Source organism: Carassius gibelio, chromosome B16, assembly GCF_023724105.1.
Source record: "Carassius gibelio isolate Cgi1373 ecotype wild population from Czech Republic chromosome B16, carGib1.2-hapl.c, whole genome shotgun sequence".
Classification (NCBI taxonomy): domain Eukaryota; kingdom Metazoa; phylum Chordata; class Actinopteri; order Cypriniformes; family Cyprinidae; genus Carassius; species Carassius gibelio.
Genome location: NC_068411.1, coordinates 18,285,917 through 18,310,172, shown reverse-complemented (window position 1 = coordinate 18,310,172; position 24,256 = coordinate 18,285,917). Strand labels below are relative to the sequence as shown.

General features: G+C 37.4%; 2 protein-coding genes across 6 annotated transcripts; one reads left to right on the top strand and one right to left on the bottom strand.

Moving 5' to 3' along the window:
* Window positions 1–1,634: 1,634 nt before the first annotated feature.
* On the top strand, window positions 1,635–15,257 carry LOC127975117 (ataxin-1). 5 transcript variants are annotated; one of them, XM_052578921.1, is made up of 4 exons: window positions 1,639–1,784; window positions 5,373–5,830; window positions 8,780–10,872; window positions 10,985–15,257. In XM_052578921.1, the coding sequence occupies exons 3-4, from the start codon at window positions 8,983–8,985 to the stop codon at window positions 11,561–11,563; spliced, it is 2,469 nt and encodes an 822-aa protein (XP_052434881.1). In that variant the 5' UTR covers window positions 1,639–1,784; window positions 5,373–5,830; window positions 8,780–8,982; the 3' UTR covers window positions 11,564–15,257. The 5 variants fall into 5 exon arrangements, with proteins under 5 accessions (XP_052434882.1, XP_052434881.1, XP_052434880.1 ...); XM_052578920.1 differs by lacking the exon at window positions 1,639–1,784 and adding an exon at window positions 4,217–4,554; XM_052578922.1 differs by lacking the exon at window positions 5,373–5,830 and having other exon boundaries at window positions 1,635–1,784.
* A 1,613-nt stretch (window positions 15,258–16,870) lies between these two features.
* mylipb (myosin regulatory light chain interacting protein b) lies at window positions 16,871–24,000 on the bottom strand. Its single transcript, XM_052578807.1, has 7 exons — window positions 23,600–24,000; window positions 22,864–23,054; window positions 20,190–20,375; window positions 19,872–20,069; window positions 19,613–19,777; window positions 18,783–19,200; window positions 16,871–17,692 (listed from the first exon to the last, which is right to left on the bottom strand). Exons 1-7 carry the CDS (start codon window positions 23,684–23,686, stop codon window positions 17,525–17,527), a joined length of 1,413 nt encoding a protein of 470 aa, XP_052434767.1. The 5' UTR covers window positions 23,687–24,000; the 3' UTR covers window positions 16,871–17,524.
* Window positions 24,001–24,256: the final 256 nt, after the last annotated feature.

The following is a 24,256-nucleotide window of genomic DNA, read 5'->3' as shown; positions in this document are numbered from 1 at the left end:
GGAAGTCTCAGATATAGTGAGGTTTCACTTTTATTAAGCATTCAGCACATTTAACCACTGAACGTTGCCCCCCTTAACCCCTTGGCAATGTTTAAAAAACAACAACGATGATGTTCTTCATGCCTGTGCTTGTAAAGTGGTTGCGCTACTCTTTCAACCATACTTGTCCCCGCTCCTCGAGTTGTATTCTCAACAGAAGTGTGTAGGCTAGAGCTATTTTTGGCTATACTCGTTGTGAAAGACATGGGAAAACATTTTACTTTCAGAAAGATTTGGCTGTCTGTTATTGCGGTTCTGCTTTAGAAGTCAATGAAGTACTTGAAAACGATAGTTTGGAAAGTTCAGTCACCGTTTACTCACTCGTGTGTCATTACTAATCTGAATGACATTCTTTCTTCTGTGGAACACAAAAGAAAATAGTTGAAAGTCACTGGGGTCCAGTTCAAGATAGTACTACAAATAGTACTGTGATTATACAATTTCTTTGAGTTAAACAGACTTTGTGACTCAGCTCATGTTTTCCATTCAATTGGGACTTAAAAACAAACAAATGTCATATGTTCTGGCCATATTGTCTATTAATCATCCAAACATGAGAACTATTTATTCTTAGAGTAATTTCTTGTAAGCCCATGTAAAATATCCATTGATTTAAGGGTGAAACAGTATTTTTGCCTTTCATTTCTTGCTACACAGAAAATAAAGTGTTAAATGTATTAAAGGTATTAAAAAAAAAACATACATAGTTACATGCTCACATAATGCATAACTCAGAAAAAAAATTCTCGAGGTGTAAGCCTTGAGACATATGTAGACCCTGTCCTTGTTACCTCGGCAACACAGGTCCTTGCGTAATCTTCCCACATGCTCAGAGACACTATAATACCAACTAAATCAAGGGACTTTCCACTTTGAAGTGTGTACAGTTCACTCAAATGACACCGGACTGGATGCCTTCCAATTGAAAAGTCCCTTTAAAGGGAAGTCAGTTTACTTGGTGGCCATATTGGCATTCTGCAAAAATAGCTCCTGTCTACTTGAACAGGAAGGGACCGATATCTCTAAAACTGTTTGTCAAGATTACGTTTTGATAAAATATTTCTAATTAGCAATAAAGTTACATTTAATTGGTTAACACTAAACACGGTAAAGGTGCAAGTTAAAATAAAAATTTTAATGTTCATGACATAAAATTCTGTCATTTTAACTGTAAGGTGGGACTTTCATTTCTACATCTGCCGTACTGTCCATTTGTAATTTCGCCCATTTGTATTTATATAAATATCTTTCTTCACTTAATGTTTCTGTGACATGAGATATTAAACTGTCTCATAATTCTCTTCACAGGCTTCAAACTACAAAAATATATACAATCATTCAAACTGTCTTACATTTTTCTTGAGAAAACATTTTATTTCCTTGTATTAAACGAATGCCATAACTTTAGCATATTAATGTATTTTCTAATTTTTGAAGCCCTAAATTCTGTTAATGGGGTCCTCTAAATCATAACATATATATTATATGCTTGTGTCCACTGCAAAGTCCATATATCAGCATGAGTCCTGGTCTTCTGTCCCCCTTGTACATGTTTGGACATGTTAAGACATGCCTCAGTATCTCTAAGAAGTTTCAGCAAAGTTCTGTAGGGTGAAAGCTCTGTCAGTGTGAAGAGTGAACAGGTGTCAGTACTTAATAAAGCCAGCAAAACACTTTTTTCCTCCAGGGTTTGCAAAAGTGATTGGATTTCTGGGAGAAGAAAGTGGACCTGATCATGGATGACTGTGAGTGCATTTCTGTCATTGCAGAGAGTAGCTCCTGGTGGTTATATACTGGTGACTTTGATTTAAGTTAAACTTGTACTTCTTTATGGCACACCTAACTTTTCTTTCACTGTAGTTACATCTATCTAATCTGAGTTTTATTAAAGTGAGCTAAACTAGAAAAGGAAGGAAGTAAACAGAAAAGCTAAGACTGGCAGCCAACTCAGAACACTTCATAGCTCTTTCATCCCATCTCCCCAGTGACTTGTTAAGGCAATACCTCAACAAACAGTCACATAGCAACTAGGGATGTCAAATTTCGATTATTTCCATGATCGATCGTCGTTTAAATTAACGATCAATTAATCGATTAATCGTTAACCATAATACTGCAAAATGCGTCTATTGCAGGCACACAGTCAGCGGTATGACAGGATGTGCAAAAGCCACACACACACACACACACAAAACGCTTTCTCACTTGAATTAAAGAGGTTTTAGTCTGAATAAAATGCTAGTAGCAGGATTATAAAATGAATAGATGCGATTATGATCATTTGATAAAATGAAGAGAGCGCGCCATACTTTTGAGGTCATTTTACTTTGTTGACAGTTTCCAATCCCGCACGGAGAACGCTGAACGCGCCTCTTTAAATGGTTTTGTGGTGCTCGTTGTTGTATTTTAAAGCACAATTGCAATGTTTTCAACTGACATTATTGTATAAAATTATCCGAAATGTGGAGCGCGTGTGACTGCGCTGCACATTAAGTGAACTACATCGGCGCTGCTGCACCAAAACACAGTTGCTCACATTAATTTGATCCTGCTGGATTCTGTCCTAGAAAATGTCAGATTTTTTAAAATCCGGCATACAGCGCATTAGATCGTGACAGTGCATGCGTGCAGTCGAGGATGAGCGAGCGCGGATTTGGCTAGATTTATTTGGAGGTTATTGCTCATGTCTCATTCGGCACAAATCGAAATGTTTCCATATTCGCAATGTATTTGAATGTTAAACTATTATTTATAATGTAAACTAGGCTTGTACTTAACACGCATTCGCATATAGACGGAAAAGATGATCCTCTTCATATGAGCAAAAACGTCCTTGGCATAACAGCAGAGTGGACCGGTATACTACGGTCTATTTAAACTGAATGCTCCAGGAATGTGTCGGTCACAGCGCCTATTAATCGCTGTTTTGAATCCAGCAATTATTTATTTAGAAATGATAAGATCTGATTATGACAAGTGTGGTATAAAAGCTTTGTTTATTAGAGGAATAATAGGTTAACTGGAAAATGTTACATCGCGACCATGCTTTTGGACCCCATAGTCTACATTTACGCGGCTTTGTTCTGGTTTGCCGGTTGGTCACGAATTTCCACAAATTCAGTATATTTAGGCATTGTTTCTTTTCCTAAATCTTCATAGTCTAACCCTCTAATTTCCCAGGTTTATTTTATTATCTTTCGCTTTTAATAACTGTTTTCGCATCTCTTACTGTGGTAAAAATGGGAAGGGAAATTAAAGATTTCATGAATTAAGAATTCGTTCGATTTATTAATTTGTTCCCTTATTTCACTTAAATCATGGGTTATTTAGGGAACAAAATTAATGAAACATGGACAATTGCCACATTAATAATTCGTAGGAATGAATTAACAAGTTGTAGGAATGAATAGACTACCTGTCCTGTCACTGTGTCCCGCAGCCCTGCAAAGCGCACGATATAAAACAGTTATCTGATGAAATGATTAGTAACTACATTTCTATTGCATTTAATGTTGAAGAACTTTTATGTTGTTTCTATTTTAATGTACTTTAAAGTTTAAATCACATTAAAAGCTTAATTTGTACATTGTGAATGAATGATGATGCTTTTATATATCGTCACCGTCACTCACAGCCGCTCGCACGTGTTGAGTGCGCATGAGCCGCACGCAGCCCAACATTGAATCGGTTAACCGACCATCGATAGCCTTAATCGATTGCATCTCTTATCGACAATTAATCGATCATCGATTAATCGTTGACATCCCTAATAGCAACCCTCCCAAAATCTCCTGATATTAGACTGAATGGGGATATCAAAGATTGTCTCTCTGCATGGTTTTTTAGGGTTTAGACACTGAGCCAACCAGAGTGAGAACAGTACAGGTATTCTCTAATAGTCTCTAAAGCTATCAATCTTTTGAACTGACGTGTTACACATATATCACTACAGCAGTTAAATTTTTAGCAAGCTTTAAATTTGTATGTTATTTATTAGTTTATGGTTAAGGTTCTAAAACCTTTACGTTAGAGACACTAAAAAATATTAGGATTCCAGACAAGAAGACAACAAATACAGTTGTCCATTTGTGGGTGAATGATTGGCCATGAGAAGTGTAAAGTTAGTGAGTTTTCCAAACAGGAGCTTTTCCTTTCATATGCTATATGGTGGATTTGTATGTGTCTGTGGCTTGGCAAATACAACCAATGCAGTACTGGGATCTGCTCAGAGAGAGTAAACCATGCCAGGCTAATATTAAAGGTTACATATTGCTGATGGCTTTTTTATGTTCCTAGCATTTCTCCTTGTTGACAGCATGCATTTTGAACACAGGGTGTTTTCAGATCTTCTCAAGGTTGTGTACGAAGATAACACTTTCGTATGTCAGCGTGTGTGTGATGGAGCGAGTGACTGTATTTGCATGTGGGACCCCCTGAGGGTAATCTGCAATTATTTAGCATGCTTAATGTGGGAGACATACGGGTTTCAATGTTTGTGTATGTGATTATATGTAGGTGAGTGTATGTATGTGTTTTGGATTATAATAATATATGCTTGTTTTGTGCTTTCTTGTATGCATTTCAGTACGTTGAACTCAATAATAATGCAATGTTTTCAGTTATGATGGGTTTGACTTTTAAACATTTCATTAAATTTAATTTCATTAAATTGGTATAATGCAGTGGCTTTTAACAATCAGGGGGCCAAAGCCCACTGAGGACCTCAGAAAAAAATAAAGAAATATATATATGGTTGAGAACCACTGCTATAAATGTAATAACTGTGCAATTGAGAATATAGTGTGATTTTATGAAAAATATAATTTTATCCATTAGAGAATTTTGTGCATGTGTTCTGCAATGGTTTTCCATACCATCAAGAATTACACAAAAAATGATGTTTTCTAGATTCTCAGTAGCTGGCTTCCAAACAAATAACCAAAGGATAATCATACACTAATGTTAGGGAAACCTTCTGGGTTTATTCCAGGGCAAGCTTATATAGCCCCATGCAAATGTGCTTACTCTTATCAACATGTAATGGTGGTAAGGCACTAAATTTGTTTTCCACTGAGAGAAACTAATTAGTCGTAGAAAGAAAGCAAGAGAATGCAGAGAAACCCTCACAAAGACTCTCCCAGGAGAATTTCATGGTCGGTTGGTGTGTGTTTGTGTTTCTCGCGAGTGTGCAGTGGTCTACGTGAGACTACGTGTTTCTTCTAGTGTGCTCGGTCCCTCGCTCATAATTTTTCCTTCTCCCTCTCTTTCCCTCTCCCTGTCCCTCCATCTCTCCCTCTCTCTCTCTCTCTCTCTCTCTCCCCATGTGTGTGTAGTCTGGGCGCCCTGCCAAGTGGAGTGTGTTTTTTGAATGAATACCTGATGAGGCTGCTGAGGCTGACTGGGGGAGGAGGAGCCGTGTTCTCTAGAGCACTGTGTGTGTATGTGTGAAGAGCAAAAGCGAGAGAGGAAGAGAGAGAGAGAGAGAGAGAGCTGGCAGTCTGTTTGCCTTGCATAACATACGCTGTAGCTCTCACACGTAGGGCTAGTGAAACAGCACAGACGAGGGGACTTCCTTTACCCTAAGCCCGAGCAATTGTCGAAGGAAGTGGAGGAGAGTGAAGGTGGTGGGGGCGGGAATCGGACATGGAAGAAAACATAAATCAGAAGATTGCGTGTGTGACCTGATAGCAGAGCTAAACCTGGACAAAGGACAGCTTGCCAGTGGGTAGAGTGAGTTACACTTGTAGTGCAGAAAGAGAGAGAGTTGTTAAAGGCTCCCCTATAAATAAAGGTAAGGCATCACCCTAAGATGAAATGTTTGCTTGGTTTTGAATCATACATGCTTATTGCACATACCATATTATTCTCGTAATCCATGAAGGGAAGCAAATATGTGCATGCATTTGAGAAATCAATTTAATGTGGTTAATAATAAACTATAGGCTCTGCAGAAATAGTTTCAATTCTGTGCAAATGTTTCAGTGTCACTCTGTATGTTGTGCTCGTTTGCTTATGGGGGGGTGTGGTGTTAGGGAGCAGAGAAGCAGGCTTTAGTCATTGTAAAGGCAGCAACAGCTCTGTTTGGATTCATGTCTAGCTTAGGACTCCCTAGACTGCCTCTTAAAGGGGCAGCTGCCCATTTAAAAGGTTGTTAAGTACAGAGAAGAGCTGCTTACAGGCGCTAAATGGACATGAGTAAAAATCCTTTGAGCATATAAGCATGCTTTGTGAGGAAAGAAGTTAGCAAGAACATTTAATTTCAAAGCAGTTATGTTTGTACATGTATGCATAATCTCTGCTACTGGTTCAGTCATCTCTGAGATGACATCATTGTATAAAAGGTGTCACAGCACCCTGTGAGTAAAACGTTCCAGGGATTCTGCATTAAATTAACACACACTGTGCACAGAATGAACTTTGTGTTACATACAGAGAAAAATTATGTGACACTGTTTTTGTTTCTGTGGTAGATATATTGTTAAAGGGAAGTCTTTGTTTTTGTGCAAGTTACTCAGACATGTTACATGTTGCTTTTATTGGCGCATTAATGTCTTTGTGTGGGACTATTGGTTTGAATATGTTGCGTTGATGACATTTTGAACTGCAGCGGGCCTGCAAAGCATGAGATCTACTGTTAAAGAAGGATATTGCAAAGTTGTTAATCTTTCTGGCTCTTTGGCTCAGCCACACTGTTAGCGAGTGTGTGCGAACGTGTGTGTGTCTATTGTGAAAACTAAATGTCCCTATAGGGATAGTGCATCCTTCAAGTGAAATCACTTACATTTTTTTATTTCATAAATTGAACAATATGATCCTAATGAAGCTAAAATAATGGTTTCAGAGGTTTAAATATAGGGTTAAGCCCAATTTAACAACAATAGTAGTCAACAGGAAAACTCATTGAGGTTCTTTCAATAGAAAATCCATCTGTTGACATGGACTACAATTCTATGGCATGAATTGGCCACAAGCAGAAAGAAACCAGAAATGAAGCATCACCTCTGTGTGGCTGTATTTCCTTGCAGGCTTAGTTTGATTTAGCTATTTTGAATTGTGGGTGCATTTCAGTAGTGCTCTTTGAAACCCTCTGGATATAGAGAGGAAAATATTACACCCAGTAAAAGATAAATAAGTCATATGCACATACAGACACACAATTAATGTGTAAAAAAAGTAGGTATTCTTGAAACTTTTTCAATATATGTTATATTATACCATAAGGAACTCAGCAAGCGTATGCATGCAAGTACCCTAAAGGCAGAAGAACATCTTTTAGAAACGGGAAGTGGATGCAAATATTACATTCAGAATACATAAAATCTCTCTATAGAGGCTTGGGCTTTATATCAACTGTTTCAATTTCTCAGTATTTTTTTACAGTCACATGAATGACCGTCTGTCTGGTTAAGAGGTTAATGGTAAACAATATTGTCTGCATGCATTGTGAATGTTTGTTTTCCAATTTCTTTTAGGATGTAATGATGTATAACAAAAATGTTTGTTATGAATCCCTGTAAATACATAAAATGATACAGGGGACTGCAGTTATGTATATGTAATGTTTTTTATGTACTTTTGTTATGCTGTGTGCATTTAAAGCTGTGTAAGACTGATCTATGTGATCACTACAGTTCTATTGTTCTTTGATACATGAGCACTCTGCACCAAATCACATATGCATAAGCGCGTATCAGTCCGATGGATATGCTGATGTGTACGTGTGTGTATTGTGCTCTGTGTTCAATAGACTGAAGCATTTAATGGTTGTGTGTGGTGTAAGCTGTAGCAGGGTAAAGTAGGACAGTGATTGGTGCAGATCTACTGTGGTGAAGGGATATCTCCCTCCCTCTATTTCCCCCTCCCTCACCCTCTCTTGCTCTCTCTCTCTCTGTTCTCCACTGTTAATCTCTAACTCAATAACTATGCTCGCTTGCAGGCAGAGCTCAATGTGGGTCAGGAGAGCCAGTGTTCCCTCTTTCTCTTTCTGTCTTCTCTTCCTTCATCTTTTTCCGATCTACACACTCTTTAAAAATTTCATTAATTACTCTCTCTCATGTCGTTCCACACCTGTAAGACCTTAATTTATCTTCGGAACATAAATTTAGATATGAAATGCGAGAGCTCTCTGACTCTCCATGGACAGCAAGGGTACTACCATGGTCAAGCCAAAGAAATGTAGAAAGGACATCAGTAAAACAGTCCATGGTACCTCAGTGGTTCAACCGCTTCAAAAGCTACAAGAATACTTTTTTTCACTGAAAGAAAACAAAAATAACAACTTTATTCAACAATTTTTTCCTCCGAATCATGCCTTCTGCCATTATGGAGAGTACCATGATGCATGCATATCTCTGCAAGTAAACAAGGTGCAGCGCATGTGTCAGCAGCACCACACGCATGCATTTTTTTACATGGAGAGGTACTTTCGATAATGACATACATTCATTTTCTCTAAACTGTTGTTTATACTACTAATACAAATAAAAGAAAATGAAGTCAAATTGTTCAGTAGATAAAAGGTGAGGTTTGACTTTGTAATTAGCATATTTAAAAATGTCCAGTTTCTAAACAAAATCAAATGTATTCCATTTGGCACTCATAAGGATCTAACTGTAAAATAAAAAAAATCACATAATATGCTACTTTTCAGCACATAGATTTGAGCTAGTTTAAAAGACTAAAAGGCAGTGCATAGAGGATGCACTTTCTCATTGTTTGTTTTTTTGTCTGTCTGATGAAGGTAAGGACCAATAGCCATCAGTGAGAGATGATTCCACATGAAGCACATGGATCCTTTCATGACAAGAGTCCTGATAATGGGCAAGACTATAGTAAAAGTGGAGCAAAGTAAAAATGAAAATCTTGACAACTGAGTTCTACTTTGAACTTTAAAACATCCTGATTAAGACAAGTGGGTTAAAATACGTGACAAGCTCCAAGACCATGAAGTCTAACCAGGAACGTTGTAATGAATGTCTTCCGCCAAAAAAGCGGGAGATTTTAGCTCTGGAAGAGAAGCAGGTGCTGGTGTCAGCTGCTGTTAGTGACAGCCAGAGTGGAGAGAATTTGGCTTGGCTAGCCAGTGTTGCTACCATGGCTAGCATGGCCCACATCCCCAACAATGCAGGCCCATCACAGAGCAACAGTGCTGAGCCTGACAGCCCCCCACCATCAAATAAGGCTCTCACTGTGGTGACGGAATATCCTCCAACTACTACATCTGCTGGCTTTTCATTCTCTTCCAATAGCTCCACATACAAGGGAGTTTTCTCTGGGCCTACCATGCTAACAGCCAATCCTGCGGTTCTCTCCACAAGCCTTCCTCAAACCATAGGCTCCGTCCAATACACACAACTTCCCCCCAATCTCCAGCTCATAGGGCCCTATACAAGTTATATCTCTTCACAGATTGTGCCATCCACAACCAGTTTAACACAGCCACGAAGGATGCCACAAGAAGTTTTGGCCACAACAGCTGTCATCTCCCAAGCACCTAGCCTTGATTCACATAATCATCATGTGATTTCTTCTATACCAAATGTTTCCAGTAGTCAATGCATCCAGGTTGAGAGAGCACCTTTGGGTTTGGCAGTGTCCTCCCCTTCTGCCCAACTGCCCATTCAAATCCATCCACATTCAGCAGTCCTTGCCCCTCATGCCCTAGCCCTCACCCCCTCTCAAGTGGTTCTACACTACACAGATGGCTTCATTGCGAAGCAACCAGACTCACATCCCAGAGAGATGCAGAATGGTACACTAGGAGAGATTTCAATGGTCAAGCACAGTACTGCCAAAGGGATTCCTAGCCAGTCAGAAGGTGACCAAAGCCATAAGCAAAACCACAACCTGGGCCTCCAGACCCAAGCTCAGGTTCTGCTTCCAGCTGACTACAGCACTCAAGAGAGAACAGGACTGCAGACATCGCTGATGTTAGTATCCAGTAGCCACCTTGCAGCAAACAGCAACTCAGAGCTCCAAAGTATCTTGGGTAAGGACCATTCATCCTTGCACCTTGCTGAGAGAGGAGGGATCTGCATAGGCAAACCAATGTCCAGAGTGTCCGCCCTTACGTCCTCAGACAGCCAAGTTTCACCGGCCCCCACAATCTCCCCGCACACACTCCTGCAGGCTCATCACAACACTCCCCATCAAGAGCTCTCCACCAGCCTTTACTCTGCTACGCAGCTCCCAATTATTGGCTACATCACCAGTACTTCTGGTGGACCCCAGCAAGCAGTAACTGGTTATCAAAGCAACCTGCCACAGCACGTGGTGATCTCAGGCAACCCCTCCTTGCTCATTCCGGTGAGTGCCACTAACATCAATCCAACTACTGCTGAGCCGGAGGTCACCCGCTGTTCTGTCATCCCCAGTGTTGCAAATGCATCAACAGCTCTGCCTCAGACCTTTATTAATACATCTCCACCTGCTGCTGCAGCTTCAGTCCTACCCAATGGTAAAGACATCACAGTCTCTGACAGAGGTCATGCCTCCTGTGTCATGCCAAGTCCAACCCAAATACAGCTGCCTGTTCTTTCAACTGGTGTAGTGGGGTCTCCAGTTCCTCTAACACCTCCAACATCCACAAGCCCTCACAGCACACCAACATCACCATCAGCAGGCCTACCACCATTCTTCATGAAGGGCTCTATTATACAGTTGGCAGACGGCGAACTAAAGCGTGTAGAGGATCTGCGGACAGAGGACTTTGTACAAAGTGCGGAGGTGAGTGGAGAACTGAAGATTGATTCCAGCACAGTAGAGCGCATAGAGTGCAGCCGCACACCCAATGCTGTTATCATACAGTTCTCAGTGGGAGAGAACAAAGCCCAGGTTAGTCAGTTTCTTTTCAAACCAAGTTCACTTGTCATGTTAACAGTCATCTTTGGTAGAGCTTATTGAACCATTGGAACTCATATATTATTCTTGGTTTTCTCTGTTTCAGGTCTGTGTCGAGGTTCTAGTTGAATACCCTTTCTTTGTGTTTGGTCAAGGTTGGTCGTCCTGCTGCCCTGACCGCACCACCCAGTTGCTAGCACTATCCTGTGCCAAACTCTCTGTGGGTGATGTATGTATCTCTCTAACCCTTAAAAGCCTAAAAGACAGCATTCAAAAGAAAGATAATTTTTCTAACTCTTTGACAAAACACAAACCAGCCAAAAACAGTGGGCCAATTGAGGAAAAACCAACCCAAATGGAGGATCTTAAGAAAGGACACAGAATTACATCAGGAGTGGAAAATACTGCAGGAACACTGGTTGAGACTTCTAACAGAAGAAATGTGTTGACCCTCTTGGAGAATGGGGGAGTAATTTCTCAGACACAGGTGAACCTCAAATCCGAGGCAGAAAAGACATGCACATTTAGTGACAAGAAAGCAGTTAGCCGCAAGAGGAGATGGTCTGCTCCAGAGAGGGGAGAAATGTGGATGTCGCAAGAGGACCCTCAGATTTTACCCAAATTTTCCTTCCTCCCACATCAGCTGAAGGTCAGCATTGAGGGCTGTTCCAGCACAGGTTGCTGAGGACATTCAGAACTCCATAGAGCAGTGGTGGGGAGTCCGTTTCTAACCAAGAAATACATTAATTAGCCATACTTAATTTGAGAAATCACCTAATAGTGATTAACTGATTTTTTTTTTTTTTTGCTTGGTGTCCAAGAAAATGGTTTTGCTTCAACAACAGAGACTCAGAATTCTTTCCCCATCACTGCCACGGACTCCAAGAGGGACAAGGGACAGCAGATTTACTTTTTGTTGCTTTCCTATCACATTCATATCCAGGTTACTGTAACTTTAGACCATTTTACACAAAAATGTGTTTGATCATTAGAGTCGTGTCATACATAATATTTATCCTTAGATATTCTTTTTAAATCAGCTTGACATGACAGTTTTGGGTTGTATATTGCAAGTTCTGACCACTTTTTTCTCAGCTTGCACAGCAGTGAAACAGTCTACTGTTATGTGTACTGAATTAATTCATAATCAGGGCTTTGACTGGATAAGGACTGTTACATGGATTGATGGCAAAAGGTTAGCAGTAAGACATGTCATTTGTACAACTATGATTACAGGTGACTTCTGTGAGTTGTGTGAAAATGATTATCTTGACAGAAGCAGCCTTCCACTTGTTACTGCCCCTTGCTTACATAATGTCATCTGAGAGTGACAGGCTTTGCTCGAGTGACTACTTTGAAACAAACTTAAGTCAAGTAAAGCATCAAGATACAACACTGAATGTTAAATGATTTATCCTCATATGTTAATTCAGTTGCTGGTAGTCTTCTAGATATGCAATACTGAGCTTTCACATACCTCATGTGTGCATTTAACAATTAACCCAATTAGATGGCCTGATCAGATCTGTGATTTAAGATCTGAGTGAGAAAATATTGGAGAAATCTTCTCATTGTCAAAGTGGCTGTGTAGAGAAGTCTCCGTTCAAGTCAGAATTAGCACTTTAAAGAAAGGTTAGGGGAAGTTGAATGAATGGATGGAAACATTCCCACCTTTGTTTTGTTTCTACAGCAACAGACCATTTTGAGTGCTGTTAGTCATTTTGTGCATTACTACCCATTTTTATGTGCAAAGAACTTCTCATTTAGTGCTTTCCAATAATGATGTATTCCTTTACTCTATTTTAAGTATTGTGGGTCTTAATCAGTCCAGCGGAAATAATGAATTCTTTGTTAAAGACACAACATAACTGCCATACAAATAAATCTACGCAGCATACTCAATGTTTGAAACAAGCCACGTTTTACAGGTTTATCATAAACAGAATTGGCCTTTTTATATTGACTTGTTTATATAATAAATTTAGCATCTGATAAAGTTAACAAAATCACATAGATATGATATATATATAATGAATCAGTGGGTCAAAGGAGGACGCTCTGCTGTGTTCAATCTGCTCGGTCACTGAAAATCGAAATTTCCAGTGTAGGCAAAAATTAACTGTGAACATAGACATAATACATCCTGAAAGGACTATGCTTCAGTCTGTCACAGCCTAAATTTAGTTTGCATCAAAATAATTTATAGATACTACTCAGAATAAGGTGTGTCATCCACTGGGGTCTCTTTTATAATTCTGATTCTCCTTACTTAGCAGTATGCTGCTAATGACCTAAACATGTAATGGTCAGTTTTGTAACTTCTCTGCAGAGAGAGAGAGAGAAAATAAGAAGAATACAGTATGAATGTTGAGACACTTTCTTTAGATTTTAATATCCACATTATCTATTTTCTCTGTCTTTATCTTTACTGTGCTTGTCATGTTAAAGGAATTAATGTATCAGACTGCAATGAAAAATAACAGAAAAGGTAATAATCCATAAACTTTTTTTTAAATTGACAATTGTAATTGCTCTATTCCATAAACAAAAGCCTTATGGGATTGTCTTCAGATGTATTTTATGTGAAACAGTCACAAAATAATTATTATCTAATTCAACTGACTGTTTTATACATATTAGTGGCTGTTATAAATTCAGAAGAAGAAAAAATCTTTGAATACATGTAAAAATTTTGCTATTTGCACAAGTAGACATTTTAAAGAGTAAAGCCAATTGTATGTATTGAATCTTCTAGTTAACACTTCATATTGCCAGCTCTGTAGGTCACCTAAAAACTATCCATTTTGATATGTGTACTCAAGAGTGTGAGTTTTTCACTAAAGTCAGTTTGATGATGGACTTGAAAAAGGTATTGTTGTGTCTAGGGTTATATTCAGATGGAATCACAATAGACCTCATATTGTAGAAGTAATGCTTGATTGCACATTGAGTCCAATTTGGATTTGGATTTTATGCACTTTTGAAGAGAGAGGACAATGAAAGAGAAATGAAAGGGATTGTTGATTAGTAGCCACAAAGCTACAATATGTTCAATACAGTCCATTGTGCTGGTGATATTGGTAAGGCAGTAGAAAAATGTGCTATGACAATAGACTAGAAACCATTAGAAAAGTGTCAATGTTTCTGGATTGTTGTTTGTTTCAAATGTATCATTGTTCTCTCTCTTTTCTCTCTCTCTTTTCTCCTGTGTAGCTTTGTACATGTAAACCTCAGTGTGTTTGTGCACTGTGTGGATAACTTCACTGAAGACAGTCAGGTTTCAACACTGTTGGCAACAAACGTTCTTTTATCCAGTGTGTATGATTCTGTTTCAACCTAACAAAAGCAATTTTTTATCATCTGCATCAAAAAAAAGATTTTGTTGTTTATTTGTTTAAAAAAAAAAAGGCTGTCAACCACTTGAAATCATAAAAGCATTATAGCGATTTATAGTCAAACTGCATTCTCAGGTTGAGAAACTGGGCCGACTGTTTCTGTACCTGTGTTACTTTTTGCAAAAATGCTCAGTTACAAAAAAAATTAGCCGGTGATCATTTTAGCTTCAGTGCTATGACTCATGGGAAGTCACTGGCTGACTATTGCGCCCTCTACAGCCCATCTTTGTACATGCACCCAATGTACAAAGAAGGCTAACTTTTAACTAGCATGATGAAATATTGTGAATGTAGCTCTTGTGCTTGCTATTGAAAAGGCATATGGTAAAATCAATAAAATTAATATGGTACAATACAACTTTCTGTTGTATGTACAAATTTTCAGACTTGAACATTTTCAGAATTGCCTCAATGGTCCATAGCCAGGATTAGTTCTAGCAATACCACATTTAGGGTTGGAAGACCAAACTTGATGTCTAGAAATTGGCCTATAGCATACACATTGATCTCATTGTTTTTTATTTCAAGGAAGATCTAGATCTTTTACCTCCCGTTAAACCTGTCACTCCAGAGTGACATTTCTTCAGAAAAGAAGAAAAAAAGCACATAAATGATTTCTCATTTTCTTATATATTCGATGTAAATGACTATATTTGTGTGATTCGTTGTACATGTGATATTTTTCTCATTCTTTGACAAGCTCCTTTTCTACAAACTGACAAAAAGCAATTAAGACAGAAGTCAACCTCAACTTTTCTAACTGTGGCGTGTTTATGTGAACAGAGCATCCAAGACTGTTCAGTGAAGTCAGTGATCATTTCTTTGGTGGTGCTTGCAAGTTTTTGTAGCTGTTTTGATTTTTGTGAAATGGAAAGGAACATCGGACTTGACTTTTAGCTAAAATGTCTAGTTCAATGACTTCCTGTATAATACAAATCTATTGTATCTGTATAATCACTCTAATAAAATACTGTGCCAATTGTAGTTGTTTTTTTCCTTCGAACTGTGATATTTTTTTTGCTGTGATGCCATAGGTGAACCGTTTTTGTTTTCCCAAATAATATTTTAATGAAGTGAATCACTTTTATTAGTTTAAAGAGCATTAGTGTAAACAACCTTTTGTGCATTGAAAAAAGTTTTCATGGATGCTAAAGGTTCTTCATGGAAACACTGATGCTAATAAAGAACATTTATTTTTAAAAATGTTGTGTGATTTAAAAAAAATTCCCCCATCTCACTGATCACAGATATGCACTTTTCTAAGACACTACCTTTAGGTAAATACCTTGCATCAGCTCCAGCCAGCCATTACGTAACATGCAAACACACTCAAAGTATAGCTAGACATGAAAATCGCCTGTGACTCAGATGGGTAAGATTGTGCAAGAGTTATGAACTTTGGGCTAAAGGTTTGTCTGTAAGCCTATAGTTAATGCATAGTAGTTTTCTTCATGGAGAACATTTTGTGCCTTGTTCCAGGCTTGCAGATTATCCACCAAATAAATGTCATAGTACACATACTATACATCCAACATCACAGGAGTGATGTTGATACTGTTGAATGTTCAATAAACGAAAAGTAAATGTCGAGTAACTTACATTGTAGACACAATTTTCCAGTTTTCTGTTTTTGCTCCACCACACAAACTGTTTGAAAACGAAGGCAAAGCAAAACTAACCGCTGAATTCCTCCGAACAAACAAAAACACTTGTAGTGTTTCGTTTCAAAATGAATCAATGTGTTTGAACTAATCGGGAGATAAAATGATTCAATGACTCGCTCATTAAAACGTGGCTGTGCTCAGAACAGCATACTAGCATATTACAACTACTAATTTTGCAACGTATGACAGGCATATGATGAGAAATACTGTTCCGCATTCAGTCTTTCACTTTGTCTGAATTAGTGTTTTTGAATGAATCATGTGAATAAATAAATGACTCCCTCATAAAGACTTGTCGCCTCCTACTGGCATATTGATGTATCCTGAAGAAAGGGTCTCCACAAGACAAGCCTCTGGGCATTAATTAAAATAATTAAATAAATAGGTAAATATTTGTATATATATGCATAATATATAAGCATATTAAATTATAAGCAGATTGAAATTGTATTTTTAACTGGCCATGCTCTGTAAAGAAGTATAACACTGTCAGCACACTTTTTGATAGTTATCTTTACTGTACTTTACAGTACTTGCCTAGCCTTCTCAGAATTATCATAACGTTAAACTGGCTATAACCTTTGCCATCAACTCACTTTCGACACAGACACTGTACATATCAGTACTGTAACACATAGCATATCAGTAGTTACACGTACAGTATATCAGTACGTGCAAAACATGAGTCTCGCTACCTTAAAATGAGACTCTGTACTGTACAGTACACTGTTAGAGAAGTCTTTTATTAATATGATACTCTGTACTGTACAGTACACTGTTAGATAAGTCTTTTATTAATACGAGAAAGGGTGTGTGTATATAGTGTTATGGTGACATGACTATAGATGCACTCAGGAAGATGTAATACAGTATGTATGGAAAAAGATCCTAAAATTAATTCAACAAAACAAAAACAAAAATACCAGGCAGGTATTAAAAGGTGTGTAAAAGCTCTTTATTACATAACAAAACAAAATATTGATGAAATGCATGTCAGTCTGAAAGAGGACATAATTCTTTGTCATAGGGACCCTTTTGTAATATAGTGCATAATAGACTTATTTTATGAATACTGCAGTAGCACTTGAAAGAAAACCTTTTCATGTAATTTGACGAAATGTATTTTTTTGAAATATCTGCAAGATACACTTTTATACACACAGAGACAAATATAAAATACACCTTTTTAAAAATCCTTTCTGATATAGAATATAGTTGATGTGGAGTGTTAAGTAGTACTGTACATTTGTATTTACTTATGTGTCCTAATACAGTAACTAAACAATCATAAGAAATTTGCTGTTAATGTGTACCATGCACAATATTTGCCACTCTTAATGACCTCCTGTATAAAACTGTTTATTCAATCTTATGCCTATAAATAATGTGCATACTGTGAAAAATAACAGTATGATTAACAGTAGTAATTGTTTTTTTTTTGTTTTTGAGGTATTTGCGGATAGCCGGCCTCTCTCTGTGAAGTTCAGCTCACTCTTAAGAACCACTGTATAATTTATCATAACATTTCTTCTGTATTTTTAAAATAGTCTCATGGTGTCCATGTATGGTGAGCAGATGTTATCCATCCTACATCTTGCAGGTATTTTTTTTATCGCCACAATCCTCTGAGACGGCAGTCCCTCTGGACACACTGAAGGTAGTGGTTTTTGCCTCTGCCAGCCCAAGTAGACTGGCACAGGTGGGTAAAAAGACATGCTGAACATTGTCCACATTTGAACGACACACTGGACAATACTGATAAGAGAGGAAAGAAGGGAAAAAATCATTAATTTTAACACACAAACATATGCTTATTTTCTCATTGTGCAGTTTTAATACGATATGCCCGTTTTAACTACCCAGTCGTGCACCACTGGACTGATATAAGACTTCTGTGATGTCAGAGGGTGAAATTCAAAAGGTCACAGTACTGCTGCGTAACGAGAAAAAGTCTGATTATCAAGATCTTCAGCTGCTAATGGCTGACAGCACATGTCGAGGAATATATTAGGAAGGAGGGTAACCAGAAGTTATGTAAACCTAAGAGTGTAAGTTCTCTTAATCATTAACTTAACTGGTCAATTTAGATGATTGATAAGCATGAGGGGGAAAAAAACACTCTTTTTTATTTGTCATCAGTGTTGAATGTGTTAAACGTTTATTTTAAAAGAAAATACCTTAATATTACACAATATTTCATGTAATATTGTGTTTTATATATAAATATATATACATTTTATGTGTGTATGTGTGTGTGTGTGTAAAGCTGGACTACAAAACCAGGGGTATATTTGTAGCAATAGCCAAAAATACATTGTATGGGTCAAAATTATAGATTTTTCTTTTATGCCAAAAATCAATAGGATATTATATAAAGATCATGTTCCATGGAGATATTTTGTAAATTTCTTGTAAATATATCAAAGCTTAATTTTTGATTAGTAATATGCATTGCTAAGAACTTCATTAGGTCAACTTTAAAGGCGAATTTCTCAATATTATGATTTTTTTGCACCCTCTAATTCAAGATATTGTATTGTATCTCAGCCAAATATTGTTATATTCTAACCATACATCAATGGAAAGATTATTTATTCATCTCTCAGATTATCTACAAAAATCTCAATTTTGAAAAATTGACACTTAAGACTGGTTTTGCGGTCCCAGGGTCACATATACGCGCACGCACTCACACATACAAACACACACACACACACACACACACACACAAAAATACAGTCATCTTTATCACAGCCTTCATAGCATTTGACTTAAGTTAAATACATATATGTATTATATATAGTTCTAAATGGCAGTAATCTTGTAGTAATTATACAATAATCACCTGAAGTTGGCTGGCGCAGTTATAGCAGCAGAACATGTGTCCACAAGGACAGAATGCAGCATTGATCTCCTGTTTGCAGCACAGAGAGCAGGTCAGGGCCTCTTGTAGCCTTTGAAGCTTCTCCTTCAGAACGCAAGTTTTTCTGCAGCTGACGCATGTCTGCACTTCCCTTTCAACTTTTGTCTGTCTCAGTGGAGATAGACTGCAATCATCCCTTGGGCTCCCACATCCAGACACAGCCATCCCTGCATTGAACAGGGCTCGTCGCGCACGGTCATACACTTCTTTGGATGTGCGCTGGATGTCAAAGATGTACCTTTTACCAAGGTCAATGCTTTCGTTCAGGAAGAGGGAAGCCAGGTGACCCTTGAAGTCACGGCTATATTGCATCTTCACCGAGCTTGTTACAGTGTCACACCTGAAGAGTTAAGTTCAATTGTGTTAAATTAAATATGGGTATTAAATAGTTTTAAATTGCTTCATGGTTTACATTTTTAATGAGCTGATCACTAATGGAGCCCATAACGTTTCTGTCAAACTAGGAAATATGCTAATCTTTACATCAAGATGACTTTAAGTTTAAAATTCAGAAATTAAACACAGTTGTGTTGTTGTCAACAAAAATGTAAAAAAAAAATGTGTTGCTAAATAACATTCAACTAGAATAAACTTTTAAGATACTAACCTAAAACTAACCATGACAAAGTGAAAACTATTTAAAATAAAAACTAAATTAAAATTCAAAACTATAACAGCCCTGGCTGAAAAATAAAAAAGCTAAAGTAGTTTTCTCTTCTGAAATCACTTGATACAATCATAACAATAATCACCTGTAGAAGGCATGGATTTCTGTGATAGCACGATATAGTCCATTGGCAGCACTGGGACTGATGAACTTAAAAAGAAGATCCACGCTGTCCCCACTGTCTTTTGTAATAGTCACATACACATTCCTTCCAGACTGAGTGGCCATTTGAATGACTGGGTAAATGATTCTGGAAGGAAAAATGAAGAGGTGATGTTATAGACATTTATTTAAAATCTCTGAGAGACCAGCTGTTTCTTATTTTTGTTGTCATGCATATGCACCTTTCAATAGGGGTGAAATCTGTTTTGCAGACACACAGGCCCTCTGGTCCGACCCCGATGAGCAGCTCCTGTCCCTCAGGGTCACGTGCAGAGTGCCACTCGACACCATAGTAGTTGAGGGAGGAAACCAGCTGAAGGGCTTGATATTCTGCTGAAGCCTGACTAACACCCTCCAGTGACTTATGCCTCAAAAAAATACTATAAAAAGACAAAAGACACCACTGTTATTTCACAAAACTCTCTCAGTCACTTCCATGTCATTTAGAGGAAGAACAGATGTTATTCTGACTGAGAATATACTCTTTCTGGTGTTCTTACTTGTTGATGGTGTCATGGCTGGGGTCTTGACCGTAGATCTGGGAGTAGCAGTAGTTGGCTGTGTTCTGGTTATAATCTCCAAACTCTGCCTGAGCCAGTAATGCACAGAGCTCAATCGCCTGCTCAATGTCCAATCGCAAGCTTCCTTTGAAAAGCTCTTCTTTCATGTGCATCAGAAACAAATGTCTGCAAAACAACAGAAAATACATGGATATATTTAATAAACCATTCATAACAAGACCGTGGAGTCTATTCAATAAGGAAAAAGATGTGCATCAGACAAGTATATATACTTACACACCAGTGTTTATTATTTTCCTTAAAAATAATAGACTAGAAAAAAAGAAATGTGCAGGCTGGCTGAAACCTATAAATGTGGACATAATCATAAAGCAAGCTTCAGCTTCTTACTGAAATGTGCTGAATCAGTACAAACTTTAGTGCCCCAAGGGAAAAGAAAACTCTTCTATCTCCACTTCATAACCATAAATGCTGTTTTTATCATATTTGATGTGTGAATATCTAAGGACTTAAAAAAAAAATTATCAATGCTCAAAACTTGAAAAATGTGTTGTTCACAATCTAATCCATGCTTGCTGCTTTCTGACCAATAGTTCATACTTTTTTGGAAGGAAAGTATCTTTCTAAAAATGTCCCCTTCTATGGCAAACATGTCTTTTAGCTGTAAAATCTTTGATGACTTTTATTAAATAAATCCAAGAATATATTTTAGGTTTTTATTAATATTTTAAGATGAACATTTACTAGACTGAGGCAGCTTTTATGTAATTATCTATATTTTTTAACCATGCTAAAATATGTGCATCCATTAAGATACAACAGGTTTTTGAGGAACCTTTAATTGTGTTTTTTTTTTTTTTTTTTTTTTTTTTTTTAGTAATGTTTGTTTATTACATTGCATTATATGTTTAACCCCACAGTTAAAACCACAGAGCTTTTGTCATAAAACTAAGCATATAATATACATATAATGATATAATATACAACTTTAATTTTTTATGTGAAACTTAATTCTAACTATATGATGATATTCATTTAAAAATCATCTTACCAAGACATATTATAGGGAGATATAGAGTGACAACTGATATTATATGCATTCTATTATATTGATATTTTTATGCAAACAGTCTGCTTTACAGGTATATAAATCTAATTGATCTACATGACATATCATAGTTTCAACCTATTTGTTGGCCAAATAAATAACAACATTTGAATATGTTAAAGTGTTTTTTTTTTCTCAGTTTGGGCCTCTGGATAAAACTGCTGTGCCTTTTCCTCCTTGAGTGTGAGCGCCGTATTCGCATACATTTATGAGTCATACAATCCTTATATATCAATGATATAAAACATATGAGAACTTTATATTTTCTTTCATATTTTGTCTAAAAGTTCTGTAACCTATTCTATTCACTATTATTTCATATGTTAGGCTTTACAGGGTTTACTGAGATGCCAGAGTGTGACAATAACATGAATGTTTAAGTTTCTTGTATTATTTTTTAGTCATCATTTATGTAGTTGTATCTCTCAGTAAATATCATGAACCGTCAGCCCACTGATATAATCTAAAAAATAAGATGGCTTGAAGCCAAGTTTACTCAGTGGCCTAAACCCAGTGAACTTTAGTAACAGAAGCAAGACTTGTGACTTCTGGCACATATTTCTATAACTTGACATAAATCACGTGTACATGTGAAAACAGGGAAGAGATAGTATAATATATTTATAAACTTTTCAATAATGTAATCAATTATCATCACATAAAGACAAGTAACCTATTAAGCCAATATGCATTTTAACATAAGACAATGAAGTCCAGAGCCTGCACTATAATAAGTAATCTGTTGACATAGTCATGCATTTGAAGGCTGAAAAAGAATAACAAAGGCTGATGGAGAGGGAGCTGGATTTTGTCCCGCCATTGTAGAAGATTATGCAACAGGGAGAATCACATTACAGTGCGTTTCAACTCATAGGCTTCTCAGACATACTGACACCTCCCCACCCCCTCCAACAGCCCTCATCAGACATGACCGAACAGCTCCTCTAGATTCTAGTTTAGAACACACTGTACTACCGTTGAATTCTGGAGCGTCCCACGCTTAGGCCTAATTTGACTGAACTTCAGGGAACATTTGTCAAGATCTGAGCATGCACACACAGATGTCCTTTAAAAGCCTCCAGAGGAATATGATTTACTTCAGCAGGCCTACATGAGGCACTCCCTAACTGGAAGAGTGTCAGTTTCAAGAGCAAACATGTACACAGGTTACTCCCTGCCACAGAGGTAAAAGAAAGACATCATATGAATAGATGCATGGACGTGTGCGTCAAAGTTAAGAACACAAAACAACAGAACCACCGAAGCATGCTGCATTTTCAAATATACTGTCACTTTAAGCACTATAGGCAGCTGCTTCCTGTTTGCGGTCACGAGAAAAACAACCCCAAAAAAAGGAACTCTCATCCACGTGCCTGCCACAAGTCCTCCAAGCTGAGCAAAAATGTGAAACCACAAAGACTGCAGCAAAGACTGTTTTTCTTTTTTGGCAATAATGGAAAAATTATGTTCTGTACATAACTATACAGAAACTATGAGCACTATGATAGAATATTATAACTTATATTCACTTAGGTAGAGTTTCACCTGGTTTGCTCTTGCAGGATCAGATGTGGTTCAACAAAAAACTTGACTCGCAGCCTCAGTCTGCAGGGAGACAGGTAGTCCACTTGTTGAGAAATCCTGTTTCTGAGATTCAGCCATAAAAGCTCTCCTTTTGTACCGGTGAACTGAAGTCCAAAATAATCGACCTCGATGATTCCCATTTTCCGACATATCTGTACATTTAAAAACAACAACAACATTAAATGGTAATTATTTGGATGAATAAGTATGTGTGCTTTGATCTAAATAATGCTGGGACTTGGGCTCTCAGTTAGCACCCCTCCTCCTTTAGAAAGACAAAACATTACATAAGAGGGACTTTTGAAGTGTAATATGGTATGAGAGAATACCTGCTTTCAAAGTAAATTGTAAATTGTGTAGTAAAAATTATACAAAAGAATAAGTTCTTATAATCTTTGTGTGTAGAGTTTTCCAATAGTGAATTTCTCACAGTAGAAAGTCACAAATGTAAAATTCATGTTTAAAAAATCCATAAAATAATTTGAATTTAAAAAAAATAATTATTTAAAATAACATGTCGTACTTTTTAAACAAAAATGTGTTCTATACAGTAATTTTCACGACATTTGTGATGATACATTACATTTGCTGTCTTGTATATGATGCTAATAAGCATGTAATAAGTAAAAAATTATTAGATAACTTTAACAACCTAAACTTGACATTTAAACTTGAAATGTGAACTCCCGGCGCTCACCTCATTAAGAATGTCCTCTCCATTTGCTTTTGGGTCCACCTCCACTTCCAGAACCACCGAGTCCGGACGAGTTATGTGGCATAACATGGTGAAAGCAGTTATTCTTCACACACAGTCCAGGATAGCGGAGAGAGGGTCCAGTGGTTCACGAGGCTGCCTCGTACCCCATTGGAAAACCAGCGAGGGCAGGTTTATGAAGCACTAGTCAAACTCAAGGATCCGCCTCTCCGTTATCTGATGTCCGATTCGCGAATCATTCTTTTAAAAAGGTTCTTTTTACTGATTCGATGGAACTGATTCGCAAAGCGTTTGTTCCACACCACACTCTTCGTCATCCAACCGTTTATGTACAAAGATATTCGAAATTGTTAAATTGTCTTCCACAGGTCTTGCCCATTTACATTACACTACAAACAGATTAATTTTAAATCATGAATTTTATGATTGAAACAACTGAATTTTAACGACTTTACACACAATACGGAGTCATCACATACTGTAGCATAAAAAATGGCATAGGACCGACATACTTTAAAGGCATGAAGCTCACATTTGAACACAAATTATATTTAAACAACTGAACAACAATATGGACAACAATATAGATGTATATAAAATATTGAACCGGATCATTGAAACGAAAAGTGTACTGAACCG

What these genes read in the sequence shown, in the direction of transcription:
- mylipb (XM_052578807.1), bottom strand. Translation starts at nt 23,686, where the DNA reads ATGTTATGCCACATAACTCGTCCGGACTCGGTGGTTCTGGAAGTGGAG. An exon ending in AGCCATGACACCATCAACAA is followed by an intron (nt 20,070 to 20,189) that starts GTAAGAACACCA and finishes GTCTTTTTATAG; the next exon opens with TATTTTTTTGAGGCATAAGT. An exon ending in GATTTCACCCCTATTGAAAG is followed by an intron (nt 19,778 to 19,871) that starts GTGCATATGCAT and finishes TTTTCCTTCCAG; the next exon opens with AATCATTTACCCAGTCATTC.
- LOC127975117 (XM_052578922.1), top strand. Translation starts at nt 8,983, where the DNA reads ATGAAGTCTAACCAGGAACGTTGTAATGAATGTCTTCCGCCAAAAAAG. An exon ending in TGGGAGAGAACAAAGCCCAG is followed by an intron (nt 10,873 to 10,984) that starts GTTAGTCAGTTT and finishes TCTCTGTTTCAG; the next exon opens with GTCTGTGTCGAGGTTCTAGT.